Source organism: Culex pipiens, chromosome 2, assembly GCF_016801865.2.
Source record: "Culex pipiens pallens isolate TS chromosome 2, TS_CPP_V2, whole genome shotgun sequence".
Classification (NCBI taxonomy): domain Eukaryota; kingdom Metazoa; phylum Arthropoda; class Insecta; order Diptera; family Culicidae; genus Culex; species Culex pipiens.
In genome coordinates this window covers 113,305,153-113,325,365 of record NC_068938.1, presented here as the reverse complement: position 1 = coordinate 113,325,365, position 20,213 = coordinate 113,305,153, and the positions used below count along the sequence as shown (strand labels likewise).

At 33.9% G+C, this 20,213-nt stretch overlaps 1 protein-coding gene across 9 annotated transcripts in view; it reads right to left on the bottom strand.

The window, feature by feature from the left end:
• LOC120414660 (alpha-protein kinase 1) overlaps positions 1 to 20,213 on the bottom strand; it is a 62,123-nt gene that overhangs the window by 14,931 nt on the left and 26,979 nt on the right. For 5 of the 9 annotated variants that reach the window (XM_039575920.2, XM_052707259.1, XM_039575922.2 and 2 more), the window contains exons 2-7: positions 5,867 to 5,971; positions 2,404 to 2,521; positions 2,180 to 2,340; positions 1,913 to 2,106; positions 1,664 to 1,820; positions 894 to 1,214 (exon numbers count right to left, since the gene is read on the bottom strand). In XM_039575920.2, the coding sequence (XP_039431854.1) occupies positions 894 to 1,214; positions 1,664 to 1,820; positions 1,913 to 2,106; positions 2,180 to 2,340; positions 2,404 to 2,521; positions 5,867 to 5,971 (1,056 nt within the window). The remainder of the gene's footprint in view (positions 1 to 893; positions 1,215 to 1,663; positions 1,821 to 1,912; positions 2,107 to 2,179; positions 2,341 to 2,403; positions 2,522 to 5,866; positions 5,972 to 20,213) is intronic. The other 4 variants (XM_039575927.2, XM_039575926.2, XM_039575925.2 and 1 more) reach the window with 2 other exon arrangements.

The following is a 20,213-nucleotide window of genomic DNA, read 5'->3' as shown; positions in this document are numbered from 1 at the left end:
AAACTGGGTCTAGTAGGAGCAATTAAGAAGTTCATTTTTCGAGTGATGTTATAGCATATCCTTCAGTAAGGTGAATTAGGCAAAAATCTAATGGAATTTGCCCGGGAAATGGTCAAATTTTCACTTTTCTTAAAATCTCTAAGAATTTAAAATCCTTTTTTTTACAGCTGGAAAAACAGCCTTACCTGGTTTACATCCCTTGGTCACAACGGACAAATTGACATGACACTAAATTTGATAAGAAATTTCGATGTTCTTTTACTTTTTCTTCGCGCAAACCAGCGAAAACGCAAACGTATATATGTCGAAATCAAACTGCCAAACAAAACATAATAAATTGGATTTTGCTCAATAAAAAAAAATCATGAGCATTACCTATTCGACCATCGGTCCCAACCATGTCAAACACCTGTTCCTTTTTTTACATCCATCTTTTTATACTAGGCCAGGCCTACAGCGTTAAGTTAACCGCAGCGAAGATTCATGGAAATGAAACAAAAGCGCAAATATCTTAAATTTACTCTCGAGGACGAGACATTCTAAATCAGACCGACATTATGATTTCTGCCCTGCTGTATTTTTGTCATTACCAGTACTAAACAAAACAGACACTTAACATCAACAAACCACTTGCATTAGTAATAAATGTTTCGTGAATTTCGATCGAAATTATTGTGTTTTCTAGTGTAATGTTAACAAACAAACATCAAACTCATGCAGGCTCCAACGATTGCAAGAATTACAGATAAACCAAACGTGCAAAGCAGAGTATTCAGCTGTTGTGCCATTTTTATCGGTAATCCTTGAGCAAATTTTGTCGCTAATCAACTCTCTCTCATCACTTTCAAAATCGAGCCAAACTTAAAGCTCTCTCCACTAGATCGTTTACTTACCTGACTAGCTTTCGGCTTCTTATTGTTATTTTTAACATTGTTATGGTTAGTACTACTGCTGCCGTTGTTGTTGGCGACGGCATTGTTAAGATTAGTGGTACTGGTGCTGTTGTTGTTGTTGTGGTTGTGGTTGCTGCTGGGACTAACGTTGCCACTGCCGGGATGACTGCTGGTTGGAATTGGGTAGCCTCCACCGCCGCCGCCGCCGCCACCACCACCTGGCCCTCCACCGAAGTTGTTCGGTCGCGGGTGCGGATGGTGGTTGGTGTGGATGGCCGACGTGGGGGATAACGACGATGGGGACGTTCCGAGGGGACTCTGCTTGAGGGGAAAGAGGAAGGAATGTTAGTGGATTGTTTTGGGATTACAGTACTTGTTCGGTAACTGGGCGTTGTTTAACTGGGCTGCTTTTTAACTGGGCGCTCGATAACTAGGCTGTAGCCTGTTAAAAAGCAGACAAACGTCAAAAAACCAAAACAAACCGAAAGTACCGAGGGGTTAAATGATGCCTAAAGCCTGTTCAACAAATAAAAAAACTTTTTCCAGAGATTTATTTAATTTCAAGTCACATTTAAAGTAATATTAAAAGTAAGCATTGTAAATAAATTTGAGTAACTTTTATTTTTATATTTCCTCAGGAAAATATTAGGCATCGGCAGTCCCCTCGTTATTTTTCGTTCAACCCAGTTAGCGAGCAGCATTCGGTGACTGGGCTACGTTCTCAGCCCAGTTACCGTACAACTACTGTATCTGCAAAAGACAGGACTTACCGGACAATAGCTACTGTTTTGCGCGTTGTGATCGTACTCCTGATCCAACGGCGAAGGGTACATTGGGTAGCCGACCGAGGTCAGATCCGGCAGGGAGCCCGTATTACTCGGTATGGGAATTTGGATACCATCGTTGTGGTTTTGGGAAGGATAAATGCTGGAAGATGAAAGACAAACGTTAGTCAAAGTAGGCCGGAATACTCTAACTTTATTTAAGTTTTCGACGACGTGCCAACCGAGCAAACATACTTTATTCCAGGTAACCTCGAGAGGCCGGTCGACGACCGCGACCTCATATCGTGCGAGGTGTTGTTGTCCAGGTGATGCGATGACAGATTATGATGATGGTGCACTTTGGAGATACTTTGAGCATTTGAAATTTTTCTTTGAACTGTTGGACTTAACGTTAGGGGTGAGTGTGTGTTCAGATGGTTGGACTCGGACTGTAACAAGAAAGAAAAAAGGGCGCAATCAGTCTTAGTCTGCGCATAAAAAAAAGACAACATTTGTTCTCACCTGTGCCTGACACAGACTCTGGTGGATGGCCGAATCCGAGATGGACCGGTGCCAGTTGCTCTCCATTGGTGGTATGAGATGCACGGAGCTGTTGCCGTACGGCGATGTGTCATGGTTCCGACTCGATTGTCTGTTTCTCATTGGCCCACCTGGAGTTCGTCCTGTGGGTCGGTCGAAATCAAAACATTACGCTAAGTAAAGGTCAAACAATAAATCCATCATACCTCTCGATTCCCGACTGTGGTTGGGGGTGCCAGCTTTGGAGACGGAGTCTTTCTTGGGTTTTGCATTTTCCAGCGTTGTGTACGATTTCAGCTCAGTCAGTGTCGTGGTCTCGTCACCCTGTTGTGGAAATGAAAGAGGGAATCTTTTAGTATTTTGAGAAGTTTTTTGTCGAAACAACATTCAACATCAAATAACAACATCCATCTAGGCTAGAAAAGAAAGATGAGGAACGTATACCTAATGTATAAAGCAATGATATCAATGAAGCCAACCTATTTGCGAAGATTTACTATTATGTTGGAGCAAGTTTTCCAAATATTTGTTTAACTATGAAATCCATTTGTATTTACAGTCTCACAAGATTTTGTGAATGTGATTTTATTGGATTTTTTGTAATTTTTGGAAATTTCCTTTTTTTTTACTATTTCGTTATATTTATCACAGTAGGCATCCTGAAGAGTGAAGAATCAAAATGTAATTCTGGTGGGGAATCTCAGCAAAACTGGTACAGATTCTGAAAGTTTGTAATTTTTTATTACAAAACTGGAGCTGGATGTTCCGCAAAATTGTGCAGCTTTGAAAATTTGATGTCTTAAAACTGATTTGATTATTCAACTTTTTTTTTTGAAAACTTTAAAATTACCAAAAATTGCTATTTTTGCTAATTGCTATTGGCTCAATTCAATAATATTTGGGCAACTTTTTAATTTCGTTTGGGTGTTATCATACACTTTTCCATTCAAATTCGATATTTTCAATTATAAATATCTCGAGGAAACTTCCTCTACAAAAATTACGCACGATACCACCAATGGGGTGACTATTGCTCAAAATGATAAAGCTTTTGTAATTTCTAACTTAAAAATCAAAAATGCTTATTTTTCAGAGCTCTCAAACCCCTTGTTGCCACGTTTAAAAAACTTATTTATGAGCATATATTATAAGAAAAAATGTTGGAGTCTTCGACGACATTGTTTGAATTATGCCAACATTGAAACATGCCGCCCAACAACTTACTAGAAGAGAAAAAAAAATCTAAAAAAATTCTGAAAAGTTGTACATATCACACTCGATTATCCGAAGGCCTAGGAAAAATTTCACTTCGGAAAATCGAATTACAAAAAACAACATTTTTTTTTTATTTGATTGTCGAGCTTAAATTTAAACTCGGGGAAATTCTCGTATATTTGGCGCTTTCTCCTAATTTCGTTCATTTGCTGATTTCACTATTTAAAAAAATAATTTTGCAAAACTTTTGATAGAAACTTACTTGCTCACTTCTTATTGGGCAAATTATCACTCAATTTCATTTGAAAACGCTTTGTATGAGCTATAATTGAATGTCAAAGTGCTTTAGATTTTGTTTAGTTCAAGATGGCGGTGAAATGGGGGTGATGAAATATTTGGTAATTTAATAGGAAATTTACCATACAAATTTGACTGCAATGGGGTCCCGGAACTAAAATTTGATGTTAAAAATTATCAAATAAAGAAATACTCAAAAAAAATGTTCATGATTCGATTATCCAAAAAAAACTATAAAAACCTTCGGATATTCGAGTCTGGACTGTATTGTAGAATAGAAAAAGTTCTTGACATTTCCAAAAAAAAGTGTCCACGTGGTTTATGGATGTTCCCATTTACCAACGGGAATCCTAAAAAGTTTTATTGTCTGAAACACTTTCATCGGAAACCACCCTTAATTTTAACCAAGCCGAAAGCCGAACACCCATTTACATTTGCAACAACTCTTTCAAGACACCAAAACTCCATAAAGGCAATTTTTTTTTCGGAAAACCAATTTCAACTAAATTTTGCATTTTGCAAACATTCTTTTTTTACAAGGACGTAAGGCTGATGCAAATATTTAAAAAAGTGTTTGTCCCTCGGCCCTGGCCGAGGTCAAGGAGGGGGCAAAAAAAATATAAAGATTTAAATAACAAGCCATAGTCTTCACATTTAAATGAAAAAAGTGTTTTAAAATGCATTTTACACTAGTTCAGTTGTTATGCAATCATTAGTTTTCAAAAAATCTAAGATCTAACAAAAACAAAAATTGCATCGAAAAAAAAAATTGCATCGAAAATTTTCAAAAAATCTTAAGATTTTTTAATAAACCCAAACATGCTAAAAATGATTTTAAACGCAGGAGAATGTATTTTAATTTGATTTCAGCTGGTTGCACTTGAATTTTCATTGAAATTTTGAAGTTTATTGTAATTTTTTTTTTGCCCCCCTTCAAAATTGGCCCGAAAAATCAGGGGGCAAAAAAAAAATTTTACAATAAACTTCAAAATTTCAATGAAAATTCAAGTGCAACCAGCTGAAATCAAATTAAAATACATTCTCCTGCGTTTAAAATCATTTTTAGCATGTTTGGGTTTATTAAAAAATCTTAAGATTTTTTGAAAATTTTCGATGCAATTTTTTTTCCATACAATTTTTGTTTTTGACAAAAACTTTTAAAAATATTTGTACCAGCCTAAACATTTGAAGCTGATTCGAAAAAAATAAGAGTTACTTTGGCCTTAGAGACAAAATCTTTCGGAGCTGTCAAATCAAATAATATATGATTTAAAACCACGTCTCCATTAGAATGGTAAAAATTATGCAATTTTGTAACACCAAAAATCTCTTCCGCAAAATATTAAATTCGTCAGCATCATCGATGTAAACTATTTATAAATAAGATTATTCTCCGTCAATTAGGAAGCTAAATAATGTGGGTGTACTGAGCCTTAATCTCAAATGTGAGCTCGTTAAGGGCTCGTGCATAAACCACGTGGCTTTTTAGAGGGGAGAGTGGAGGGGATTACAAAAAGTTGAAATTTTGTATGGAGAAAAAGCCACGCAGAGGGGAGTTACGTTATTTATGCACTAGACCTAGACGAAAACTGGAGCAGCCCTAGCCAAGTAGATCTGAGCATTTAATACTCCAGAAAGCTTTAAACTGTAATATGCTAAGTATACAAACTTGCTTAACAAAACGTGTTTCTTAAATCTATAAACTTCAAGGTGTCCTAAAGCTTACTGTTAAGAATAATGCAAGCTTCTCTACTGAACATGATGTGTGCGTTTTCTATGTGCAAATATGTGTGATGACTGATGAGCAGTGCTGGTTATTCCTAACTTGCATAAAAAAATATATATAAATGTACAGTTTGTTTTTGAACAACTAGTTGTTCGTCATAATCAAAACTTTTGACAATTTATTAATTGCTGCCACTCGCGCTCTATTTTTCTAAAACTAGATTAGCTAACAACAATAACAACAAATATCAATATGTAGGCTATTATTAATTTTGTGTTCAGTAATTTCTATGCCATGAAGAGAAAAACTCAAACATAATCCAGAACATTTACACCGAAATAGAAACATGGGGGAAGGGCGGGAGGGAGGTAATACTAGGAAGAGTGAGTGAGAAATATATGTTGTGAGTGGGCCCTGTGTTGCAGGCGAACCTTTTCCTGAAATTTATCGTTATCGTTGTTGACGTTGGGCAGCGAGCCGCCACGAAAAGTGCCCAGTGCACCGAGGGTTGGGGTGAGATTGGCACTCCTCGAATTCTGGAAGCACACACGCGAGCATCACAGTTTTCGAAAGCAATGCGGTGGCGGCGGGGGAAAAAATAAGGAGAACACATTTGAAAAAAAAAAGAAACCAACCGGAAGTGACGTGACGGTGTTAGTAATTGATGGGGTGGGATTTTTTTGTATTCTTGCTTTTTTTATTTTAATAATTATAATTATATGAAACAATACGAAGCAGCTGAAAATGAAAACTGTCCGACTCGATTGATAATAGCGCATATATTTGGCCCCCGTTTCTGGAGCGGTTGTGACCATAATCGATGCATCCTTCCCCCCTCCACACTCAATATAAAATTCACGGCAACAGGTCGGTCCCCGCCAATTGGCATTCGAAGCAGAAACAGATTGGCGCTCATACCATATTTTAATCAGTTCCATTATCGGCAAACGGAATGGAATGAGTAATCCCTCCTTCTATCGTGTCTAAGAGCTATTTATCGTTCTAAAGCTCTCTCGCTCCTTCTCACCCTCAGCTGTTGAACCGTTTGAAAGCGACGCGCAAACTTTTCAGCACCCCAACCATATGATTAGATTTAGCAATCATTCAGTCGGGCGCGCCAATGCAATTATAAATCTCTAGGAGACACCAATTTCGAATTAACGCAAAATGTCAAATGCTAACCTAACCCGGGCGGGACATTTTCGACGAAAGGATCAGCGACAGTTTCAACACGATGGAAAGTGAGTGGACTTTTGAACAGGAAAATCATTTTTAGGAGGGAAAAAATTGACTGGTTTGGTTGTTTAATGCAACGAAAGGACAGGCGCGGTCTCTCTATTGCAAGATTGCTACACGGTCTTTGGCATCCGAAAGCTTGGATGGAGAGAGAGAGCCTAAAATTAAGTATCCCATCTACCCCGGGATTTGAACTATCAACCTTCGGATTATGAGTCCAACCGCTGACCAGCGACTCCATCAAAACAGGTTCAATTTGGTGCTTTTTTTGTTTTGAACCAACTATAGGGGGATGGTGTTGTCATTTTTAGACCACGTTTCCACTTTTCCTTCAGTGAAACCGACTACTTTATTGACTTCGTTTTGTTTGTCGAGATAGGACGCCGTTTATTTTTAGACGATGACTAGGCATTTTTCCACATTTCCACATTAAAAAAACGTTACTTAATTCACATTTAGGTGCCTTCCTGACATTCATTCATCAAAATATTTGTAAATAACACTTAACTGTTTATAACTTTTGATATGATGGTCAGATCTTCGATTTCTTTGACTCGTTGGAAAGGTCTTTTGATTACACATCCAACGATGGGTTGCATGATAGATCCGGACATCACTTTCATCAACAAATCGTTTTCGGCTTCAACAAATTGTATAAATAACACTTAAGTGCTTGTAACTTTTGATAGGGTGGTCAGATTTTTAACCTTTTGGACGTGTTAGAAAGGTTTAAACCCTTTCTAAAAATGTATAACATGAAGGGTTTTCTTCCAATAACCACCGTATTTTTAGCATAACTTTTGAAGTAATTTACTAAAATTTATAATTTTCAATAGTGGCTTATGGGACCCCAAGACGGACCAAATGAGGCCATTTTCACGATTTTTCCCACACAAACTTCAAGCAATTAGTGGGAGGGGTTCCCGCGGCCAGAATAAGGATCACACTACACCCAAAATACCGAGTCGAAGGAATCGTTCACTCAAAATTTATTGAGGGCTCAGCGCCAAAATCGAGAGAATAATTCTACCAACTCACACCACCATAAAAAATGAGTTGATTCGCTTATTGATACAATAAATCTCCAACAAGTGTCATACATGGACATCTGGCCACTCCTTGGTCACCAAGCTGTGGTGGCCGAGGCAGTTAAGTCATTGGGTTAGTATGTCAAAGGTCTATGGTTCGATTCCCGTAGTCGACACTTTTGGTTTTTTTGTTTTGATGGATGCACTTTTTTGCAAATGAACCTCGAGAGAATAAATCTCTCGCCCATCTCGAGCTGTGTTCTCTGTGTCCGTAAATGGTACCACTATTCTCTCGTCTCGAGGCCATTATTCTCTCGGATCAGCGCTGCCCAGTTTTGGGTGTAGTACACAGATATAAAAAATGTGATATGTAGGGTAGAGGACCCAGTTTTCGCCCTACTCCAGTTTGCGCCCACCTACTGGATTTAATCTGTGTTTAGGAAACTTATACCATTTGTTGGTTAAATTTATTATGCAGATTTACATATTCATTCATTTCTAGCCCTAATTGAAACTTACCTACTGAAATTCTATTGTTTATCAAGTTTTTATAGGAACTTCAAAAAAACGCATTTTAGAGCCGCTATATTTTTGTCAATTCCGACTACAGCGGGTAATAATGTTAATGAAGGGAAACAACTTATTTTGTCCGAAAATAATGTAAAAGTATAATTCATTGCTTCACTGAATGTCTGAATTTCATGAAAATCTAGTGATTTACCTGTTTTAAAAGTTTACCAAGGTTATTTCAATAAAATAAAGTGGGCGATTTCTGGGGTCATGAAAAAAACATGAGATCCAATTTTCGCCCAGGGCGAATTCTAGTATTGTGTAAACCAGGGGTGACCAAAGTATGCCCAGCGGACGTGTTTTGAATTATCATGTAATCTTCTAGAAAATATCATCAAAACTTCCATCAAACATTTTTGAAAATTCTGGCTTTCAGCATTAAGGCAGACAAAATGTTGAAATCGGAGGAATAAGGCTGTTCCAAGTATTTTTCAAAGCTGTTTTTCGACATTCCTCCTTTCCCCCTATTATCAAAAATTAGCTCGAAAAATCATAGGCGAAAATATTGTTTCAAAAAACTTCAAAATATCAATGGAAATTTAAGTGCAATCATCTGAAATCAATTAACACTGGAACGCCCAACGCATGTCCAACTTACACGGACGCCCAAGCCTCCCAAAAAAGGTGGAACGGTAACTTCAACTCGCTGGTTCTCGAGCATTACTCAACCAATCGGGACGATTCTTGTTTCCAGTGATTTGTAAGAATGTCTAGATGATCCTAAAATTTTGCAGAACTTGATTTGAACAAATCTGTAATTTCTGCGACCGAAAACATCGTTCCACCTTTTTTAAAACGACTACCTCCGCGGAATTTTCGGCGATTTTTTTTTACGCGCAAAAAAAAGTTGGAACGATGTTTTTGATCGAAAAAATTACAGATTTGATCAAATTAAGTTCTGCAAAGTTCTAGAATTATCTAGACATCCTAGACAACAAATCACTGGAAAGAAGAATCATTTTGATTGGTTTAGTTTTGCCCAAGAACCATTGAGTTGAAGTTACCGTTCCAACTTTTTTGGAGCCTTGGGCGTTGGAATGTTAAAAATGCATTTCTCTCCGTTTAGAATCATTTTGAGCATGTTTTGGTTTATTCAAAAATAATTTGATTTTTTTGTGCATTTTAGATGATTAAATGTTTATTCGCTAAAATGTTTCTTTTTGTCGAATCTTACATTTTTGAAAATAATTATTGTAAAATTTTCATTGAAAACACAAGTACCTTCAGCGATTTTTTTAAATACTTAAAACAATAAAATCAACATCAACCAGCGCTTGTGGTGTTGCCAGGAAACTTTCTCTATAAATGTTACTTTTCGTAAGTGTTCGCTTAAAATTTCATCAATTTTGGCAACACTAAGCAGGCCTGGGAAAGAGCGTTGGCAGAAAAAATAACTAAGCTGAAAATAGAAAAATGGGCGTGGCCCAATGCACTCGACTGATTAAAATGCATGTTTGAAATATTTTTTTTAAATGCTACAAGCAATAGCATAACTTTTAATAAAAGTGAAAATAAACAGAAATGTTCACAAAAAGTTGCTCTACTCGTTGGTGTACTTGGTTTTAGTGAAATTCAAGGAACACTCCAAATTATCCAGCATCATTCAAACACGACCGCTTATTAGCCTTAAAATGGGTATATTTCCCCTACTTTGCTTTTTTTTTTAAATTTATTTTCTAGTCTTTTAAATTAAAATAACGTATTTTTAAAAATATTTTTTTTGTAAATTTGGCCCGCAAGCTTATTTGAGCTTCAAATTTGGCCCATCCTCCAAAAACTTTGAGCACCCCTGGTATAAACAGATTTTATCTAGATCCAGTTTTCAGTCACCATAAAAACATATCTTATCACATCGAAATGTGCTTGAAAAGATATTTCGAACATTCTAGATTTTTTTAAAGGTTAATTAATCATTTTATTTTATTTCATTCATTAGGCTGTTTTAGTGAAAACATCAGTTCAAAAGTTAACCTAAGCTGAGATGTAGGACACCTAGTTCAAACGTGGTACTGGTACATAGTAGAAAAAATTGAGCAAAGGATGGAAAAGTAGTTACACAATATTTTTTTAAAATAGCACATGTGCTTTAATATTTTTATTTTAGAGGTACTCGAAGTTTTCTATTGAGTCAATTCGGATGACCCATGGGTTTAAAGTTCCCCTAATAAAATCAACAACAACATGGAGCAGATTATAACTGTGTGCGCACACAGTTACTGGACACATGAGTTCTATCAGGAATTTTGATTTAGTCAGAGTGAGAACATGTTTTGGCTTTAGGGAGAATAGACAGAGAACCTCAAAATTAGTAGGATATCTGTAAAAGGGGGGGGGGGGGGGTTGAACCTCAATTTATTTTACTACTACTATTTGCTTAACTTTGTGCCATAATTTCATCTGATTTCTTGATTTTTGACGTGGGCGAAAACTGGTTCCAAGGGTGGGCAAAAATTGGATTTAGGGGGGCGAAAATAGGCACTTCAGAGCACTTTATTAAAACGCAAAATTTCAACAAAAATGAACCCGTAAATGATAAAAACCTTGTGAAAACTTAAAATCAAATAGCTTATCAACGTTCTACAACAAATAGCACCGAAAACCATAAATTGTCATAAAATTCTCGTCAAATTTCCTAGATTCCGACTACAAAGTGGGCGCATTCTGGGTCCTCTATAGGGTAATGGTGACACTTTTTGTGTAAAAACAAGGTTGAATTTAACATTTGCGCACATAATTTTAGGTAAAATTGCACAAAAAAGAGGTAATATTCAACCTTCAAACTCTCAAAAAACCAAAATGGTGTATTTAACTAAACTTAATAATTTTCAATATGAAATTAAGGAACTTAAAGGGACTCAAAAAGCTTCGCTAAAAAATTAACTTCTCTCGGAACATTAGTTTGCTCGAATTATAGTTTCATTGATAAAATTCTGTTGAGTTATGATCTTTTGTTCAAATAAAAAACAACAAATAAAAACGTTCAATCCAATCAACCACCATCTATTAGTTACATTCTAGCATTTCAAGTTTTCCCACAATTAGCTGAGTAAGTGTAACAACAGCTAGCAGTTCATAATTCGTGCTCCCCAATCAAGTGCCACAGTTTAACGATATCGATAAGAGAGCATTTTACAGCTGAGCGCAACAAGCAACAAGCAGCAGCAGCAACAAAACATTCGAGGAAATTATTTATCAACACAACTAACTAGTTTAATCTGATGCCGATCAATGGAAGTGTGGTGGGGTTCAAATGCTGTTTACGCTGGCAAAAATAAAGCAACAAGTTTTGTTTTGCTGCTGCCTTGCCTCTTTCACACTTCTCTCCGAGTACACGTGTGTGTTTGTGTGTGTCGGTGTGTTTGTTAATTTACATTCTTTATTTTTTCGCGCGCTTTCTTATACTATCAACACAAAACCCGCCTTCGCGAACCCAGTCAGTCAGTCAGTCAGTTTGTCGGTCGATTGCCAGCTCAATACAGTCATCGTCATCATCGCGTGGCTTGGCGTGGCGGCGGCCTCTCTCAGTAGTGTGCGGCTGTAAGTATAATCACACCAAGAATGCCACACCACATAGCGATAGTCGTTTTGTTTAACACACCCATCAGACTGTTTACGAACGAACGAACGCTAAGCCGAACTTCCGCACATGTGTGAGGGTTACGGCGGTCATCCCACGTGCCGTTAGTTGGGGTGAATTTGGACAAATCTTAGCACTAATATTTACATCCTTTGAGTATGATGTAAATTGAAAAATCAACATCATCAAAAACATTGCAAATTCATAACAAAAAAAAAATCTGCAAATGTTGTTTATTATTTTTTTAATTAAAGCATTTTTTTAACAGATAGACGCTCGGGTAGTCATTTTCACCCTATTTTTGACGTAGGACTACGTCTAACTTGAAGGTAGTGCAGTTAAACGTTGAAATCAACGGCGTTTATATCATCGCTGTCGTTGATCGATGATATAATCGTAATCGTAAACGGAGCCATCGTTGATTTAATCGTCAACGTCAACGGAGGCGTTGATTTAAACGACGTTGATCAACGCGGAAACATTCTCAAATAGATGTGACATGCAGGGTTGTTACGGAAAAGACGAGAAAAAATCCGCGCCAGATCCGCGCCGACCCCAAAACCCAATCCGCGCGAAATCCGCGCCATATAAAAAAACCGCGACAAACATAGAAGAGAGTAACATAATGAATGCAATTTTAAACGAAAAAAGAATAATACAGAAGGCATTTGGATCAGTACCGTTGATCAGTTGTGGATTCATATCCCACCTGTACCAAATGGAACCTTTTTTGCCATTTCTGAAACAATATTAGCAAATTATAAAATCTAGGGATTAAGTACTTGATAATTCTCGCCAAAACTTTACTCTGGAAAATCGAAACACGAAATTTCTATTATTTTCTTCTCTAAATTTTTCTAATCTAAAATATGACTCCGAAAATGATCCGAACTAAGAAAATGGCAAAAAAATAATATAATAATTTGAAAATTTAATGATTTAATGATTTAATAATTAAATAATTAAATAATTAAATAATTTAATAATTCAATAATTTAATAATTTAATAATTCAATAATTTAATAATTTAATAATTTAATAATTTAATAATTTAATAATTTAATAATTTAATAATTTAATAATTTAATAATTTAATAATTTAATAATTTAATAATTTAATAATTTAATAATTTAATAATTTAATAATTTAATAATTTAATGATTTAAAAATTTAATAATTTAATAATTTAATAATTTAATAATTTAATAATTTAATAATTTAATAATTTAATAATTTAATAATTTAATAATTTAATAATTTAATAATTTAATAATTTAATAATTTAATAATTTAATAATTTAATAATTTAATAATTTAATAATTTAATAATTTAATAATTTAATAATTTAATAAATTAATAATTTAATAATTTAATAATTTAATAATTTAATAATTTAATAATTTAATAATTTAATAATTTAATAATTTAATAATTTAATAATTTAATAATTTAATAATTTAATAATTTAATAATTTAATAATTTAATAATTTAATAATTTAATAATTTAATAATTTAATAATTTAATAATTTAATAATTTAATAATTTAATAATTTAATAATTTAATATTTTAATAATTTAATAATTTAATAATTTAATAATTTAATAATTTAATAATTTAATAATTTAATAATTTAATAATTTAATAATTTAATAATTTAATAATTTAATAATTTAATAATTTAATAATTTAATTATTTAATAATTTAATAATTTAATAATTTAATAATTTAATAATTTAATAATTTAATAATTTAATAATTTAATAATTTAATAATTTAATAATTTAATAATTTAATAATTTAATAATTTAATAATTTAATAATTTAATAATTTAATAATTTAATAATTTAATAATTTAATAATTTAATAATTTAATAATTTAATAATTTAATAATTTAATAATTTAATAATTTAATAATTTAATAATTTAATAATTTAATAATTTAATAATTTAATAATTTAATAATTTAATAATTTAATAATTTAATAATTTAATAATTTAATAATTTAATAATTTAATAATTTAATAATTTAATAATTTAATAATTTAATAATTTAATAATTTAAAAATCATATAATTTGATAACTTAAGAGCGAGTCCACGAACAGGGCATACCCCTTTGTATGGGACGTCGTTTGGATCGCACCAATCTGCCTGAAATTTTCAGGGGTTGTTTGTACATATAAAACTAGCATCTGGCCAAAATATGAGCACTCTAGGTCAACGGGAAGTGGGGAAAATCGGGACACAAAGTTTGAAGGTTCAAAAACGTCAAAAATCTTAAAAATGCTATAACTTTGGCAAAATTCAATATAATTTCAAAATTCAAAATGCATCTGAAAGGGCTTAAAAAATGCAACAAAATGCAGGGTAGAGCATCCCAATTGGTTTAATCTAAAGGGAGTTATTGGCATTTTGGTGAAAAAATAGCATAATTTTCAAACTCAAATAAAAAAGTGTTCCATCCAGATATCAATTCGGTTCGATCTGCAGCTTGTAGGCGACATTTGGGACTACCATCTGAGACTGAGAACGCTTTGGGTAATGCAGTTTAACATATTAAATAGACACTTTTACTTTTTGTGAATTTTTTGGTTGTACATTTTTGTTCGGGGGACCCCTTAGATCCCATTTTCTGGTGATAATTTTATCATATTCGTGTTCCTGAGACAATTTCACAATAGAACCATCCATAAAAATGTTTATTTTCATCCATTTTAACCCTATAAAAAATTAAATTAAAAAAAATTAAGAAGCTGCATTTTTTCTGGTGTCATCTAGTATCCTTGGAAACGAACTTGATTTTCAATAAATGTGAATCGAAGATTTTTTTTAATTTAATTTTTTAAAGGGTTAAAATGGATGAAAATAAACATTTTTGTGCATGTTTTCATTGTGAAATTGTCTCAGGAACACGAATATGATAAAATTATCACCAGAAAATGGGATCTAAGGGGTCCCCCGAGCAAAAATGTACAACCAAAAAATTCACAAAAAATAAAAGTGTCTATTTAATATGTTAAACTGCATTACCCAAAGCGTTCTCAGTCTCAGATGGTAGTCCCAAATGTCCCCTACAAGCTGCAGGTCGAACCGAATTGATATCTGGATGGAACACTTTTTTATTTGAGTTTGAAAATTATGCTATTTTTTCACCAAAATGCCAATAACTCCCTTTAGATTAAACCAATTGGGATGCTCTACCCTGCATTTTGTTGCATTTTTTAAGCCCTTTCAGATGCATTTTGAATTTTGAAATTATATTAAATTTTGCCAAAGTTATAGCATTTTTAAGATTTTTGACGTTTTTGAACCTTTAAACTTTGTGTCCCGATTTGCCCCATTTCCCGTTGACCTATAGTGCTCATATTTTGGCCAGATGCTAGTTTTATATGTACAAACAACCCCTGAAAATTTCAGGCAGATTGGTGAGGTCGATGCGAGATGGGTATGCTTTGCTCGTGGACTCGCTCTTAAGAACTTTCTTAAAAGAATAAAATTAACAAAAAAATCAATGGTAATATTTTCGTAATTTTTCAATTTAATAATTCGTTTTTTTACGTTTTTTTTTTTTGAGTCTGTAATGTTTTGACAATTTCAAATTATGAATTCTATTTTTTTTATTATTTGAATATGTAAATTTTGACATTACATTTCGCTTTTAGACGGAGATTTTAGCAGATTTCTAAGTGGATTTCGTCATGTTGTGATAATTGGGAGAAGAATCAATTCTATCTGAATCAGAGTGGCAACATTTTTTTTTTATTTTTTCAATAAATCAAAAATTTAAAAATTTAAATTTTTATATTTAAAAAAATTGGAAAATCTACAAAGTTTCATAGCCTAAAATTTTTAAAATTCTGTAATTTTTTCGAATTTTGTTATTTTGATTTTAATAAAATTGGTATTTTTTTGAATTGTTAAGCAGATGTTTTAAAAATAATGAGTTGTAATGTTATGTTAAATTTATATAACAAATCTCAATACATTAAAAAAAATCGCTCCTTGAAGATTATTTCAAAGTTTCGTATTAAGAAAAAATAACAATCAATAATTTTTAGAAGAAAATTTTCTTTGTTAACAACTTCTTAGAAATTGATGTTTTCGCACTCAACGAAAAAGATTGAATTTATTTTATTCGTAATAATATTTTCCTTTGTAATTTGAAAGAAATTCTATCGCTCTCAATTATTTTGTTTATCAAAATTGCTATCCGCGCGAAATCCGCGCCTGAGCAAAATTAGCCAGCAAATCCGCGCCAGATCCGCGCGATACGCGCCATCCGCGCCATCCGCGCGATCCGCGCCGTCCGTAACAACCCTGATTCTCAAATAGATGTGACATAATTGTTTGGGGATCCGTGTGGTCCAAAAGGACCGAAATGACCGGATTTTAAACGTAATTTAAGCCCTAGCTATTTGCTGGTCGGTTGCGTCTTTTGAATACAAAAATTTTGGTACCCTAACATGTATAGGTCATCGCTGAAATTTTCAAGTTATCGCAATTTTAGTGAAAAAAGTTGATTTTTATCCGATTTCGTCATTTTTCGGTTTTTACCCGCGGCGCGTTGAAAACCCCAGTTTTTATGTTAAGAAAAATCATATTTCCAAATCGTTTTAAAGAATATTCGCAATTTTTGGATACGTTATGTAAAATATTACAAGGAATCAGGAAAAAAATTCATAGAACCTTTTCAAATATTCAGCTAGGTTTTTCGAACCTCCACATATTTTTCCTTAAAGCCCAACTAACTTTTGAAACGTGGCAATCTAAAATTGGTTCAGCTGTTCCGGAGATGTGATTTTTTGAAAAATGAGCTTTATGCGAAAATCGACGAAAAATGCAATTTTTTGGACCCCCTTATTTTGGATAGGAGCACCCTAATCGCCAAAAAAATACGGGTCTAATTATTTGGGTCAAAGAACCCCACTCCAAATTTGAGCCAAATCAGAGCACTTTTGATTTGGAGACTTGAGGCTGTATATCAGCTTACATGGCACATTCATAAATCGGAAGATTTGGTATGGTATGTCCACGCTTCTTTCCTCACTTGTATATTATGTGAAATGTGGGCATTGGAGGGTAAAATATGCTTGTTAGCGTGCGCTCAAAATTTCAGGCTATGTTTTGGGGCCACATTGCTACAAAATTCCGGTTGAGGCGTTCGAAATTGAACACTTTTGTCTTTTTCATATATCCGTGAGCCACGCTAATGCTTGTATTTCAAATTTGAACCAACTTACAGTGCCGCAACACTAATTAATCGTCCATTTTTTATCGTGTTTCCCCCAATATCAATGCTTGTTACAATTGAAATCGAGCAGAACGGAGCGACCAGTTATCGACGTTGATTAGCACTTTAAACCCATTCCCGAATTACCCCGCATGGGGAGAGGATGGTTCACAAACACACCCTGAACCGCCCAACCAGATGTGTGTCTGTGTGCATGTTTGTTGGTACAATCTCTTCGAATTGAATGTGGAGCAAGATTGGCCAATGATTACGTCCACGGACACTACCAGCGCAAAGACTAAGTATTACTGGTAGGCACTACGGTGTATTGCCAAAGATTAATCCTGTCCGAATTACAGCGCAAGCACGTGCCTTGAAGATTAGGGGGTTCGTTTCAAATATGGCGAGCCTCCTTCAAGGTTTTTTTTTCGTTTTCTTGTTGGGAAAATGTCTCGTGGATTATACCGACTGTTTGTTTGTGCAAATGCAAATGTTACCCTTGAGGTGAGATAATCAAAAGGGGCTTTGTCTGTGATGAGCTGTCAGGTTGGGTAAATTAACATTAAATTGATGTAAGATACTTGATTAAGAACATTATAACAATGATTATTATAACACATTTAGACTTTTTTTGAAATATGTCTCATATGATATCAAAACCAATTCAAGACTTAAATGTTACAGATTCGGATCAGAAATTGAATTTTCTGCAATCAGGCCATTGCAAACATTTTTTGAAGTTTATGTCCATGAGCCATCGTTTCAACATTTTAATGAAAAAAAAAATGTTCTAAAAAGCATTATACACCTGTCCAGTTGTTATGGAACCATTAGTTTTCAAAATATCTATGTATTGACGAAATTTTTTTTTTGCGAAAAAAAAAAGTTATTTTTTGCGGTGCTGTACATCGGAATTTTATAAAAAAAAAATTAAAAAATTAAATGAGCCCAAAAATCCTAAATATGATTATGAATGCAGAAAATGTATTTTAGATTGTTTTCAATCGATTAGACTTCTATTTTCATGAAAATTTTGAAGTTTTTCCCTGATTTTTCAGATCAATTTTTAAGGAGAGGGGGTGGGGGACAAATCAAAAAAAATCAAACCATCCACATTAACGACCCCCGGGTCTTTTGTGGTCTCTATTGCAAGTTTCTGCTCGAACCTAGGAGTCCGAAGGCTTGAATGGGGAGAGCACCCAAACCTCTTTCTACTCCAAGGAACCTTCCACCCCAGTGTTTGAACTGACGACCTTCGAATTGCGAGTCCAACCGCCGCCAGCGATTCCACCGGAGTAGGCTTGGTTTGGTGTGTTGTTTGTACTTATGGCATGGAGACGACTCCTACACCTGGAATGACTTAACGGCCTAACAACCAAGGCCGGGACCGACATTTTACTTCCTCATCCGATGGAAGGTTGCAGCAGATGGGAATCAAACCCAGAATCATCCGCTTACAAAGCGGACAGCGTAACCATTCGGCCACGCACTGGGGGGACATAAACTTTGAAAAATATTTGCAATGGCTTTAGTAACTATTTAAAACTTTTGATTCGTACTTTTCATTCGCCACATCGAAATCGAAAATAGCGAAATTTCGACTCTTACTGGCTTCATACAAATTATTAACGCATGTTTTAGTTATTATATGAATTCGTCATTGTTAATTCAGCTGCGATTGATGATTGAACCAATAAAAAAAAAAGAATAAATATTTTAAATGTTCGATCTATCATCCAAAACGTGTCGTTTTGTCGCTTGAGAATGTGTCTTATAACTTTTTTTTAATCTTGGTTGCCAAATACCAGAGTCAATTATCATCATCATCAAATTTGTGAAAAGTAGAATAAATAATTGATGCATTTAGTACGAAAACAAGACGTTTCAGTCACATGTGTCCAATCAATAGATAATCTCGCTTAAAACAAAAACAAACAAAAAACAAAAAAAAATGATTCCCCATCAAAACTTTACGACACATAAATTAGTGACCTCTGTATAGGCAAAAGCTGTTTATACCACCTCCGGTCACAATGATTCAGCATTTTTGTACAACTCCTAACGCTATTTTAACCCGAAAGTTTGAGCTTTGTCACATTGGAACTGCTTTTTTTATTAGTTTCTTGTGCATTGTACACTTAAATGTTATCAGATGAAATCGCAAATCGGCGAGAAGCAGCAACTCAGCGATGAGCGATTTCACCCAATACGTCATAGAAATGACCGCAAGCTTTTTGACGGAGAACTACTTCTTTTTTATTAAAAAAAAAAACACTTTTAATAATGATACGAATAATCTTTATTAAAAGTTGACATTATTTTATTTTCTTACAGGATTTGGCTAAGTTTGTGGTGCCACCCTAACAAACCTTTAAAATAACGGAATTATAATTTTGTCAACTGATTCTTTATCTAACAATTCGTTTTTTTTTTTTGCTAAAACGAATATTTTCGTTTATTGAAGTACAAGATTATGCGAAAAATATTGAAAAAAGTTTTAGTGACTTTGAAAACAAATCTAGAGTTTTTTTATGGTCCTATAAAAGACAATATGTAGTGTATAAGACCTTTTCAAAAAAAAACTCTTGAAATAGGATAAAACAACTTCAGTTTTGGTCTTTTATTAGGGTGATTCACGTTTAGAGTGTTTTATAAAATGTTCCATCTATAAGATTTTGTTCAGAAAAAAATTAGGATTTGTTTAACTTATGTAATGATTTTGTACATGAAAATCGAAATTTACTAAAAGCATCAGGGACAACATATGAGCCTATGTTGAGATAAAATGACAAGATACAGTATATTATTGAACCATTGTTCAGTTTGTCTACTTTATCAGCGTTGTACAGTTCACCTTTTCCTTGAAAATTAGACATTTTTAAATTGAAAGACCTTAATCTTTAAGAAAGGTGACCTCTGAGATTTTTCAGAATGCTTAGAATTCAATTGACGAATGAAACAAGTTCTTTTGGCTATATGAAGAAATCATAAAAACACACATATTTTTAAGGCACACAAAAAAACATGTTTACACAAAAAGTACAATGAGTCAAACGCTGGAATACTGAAATCTGACGTAGTCCCACATCTCATCCGAAAGACATTTCAACCCACCAGCCTAGCGACACA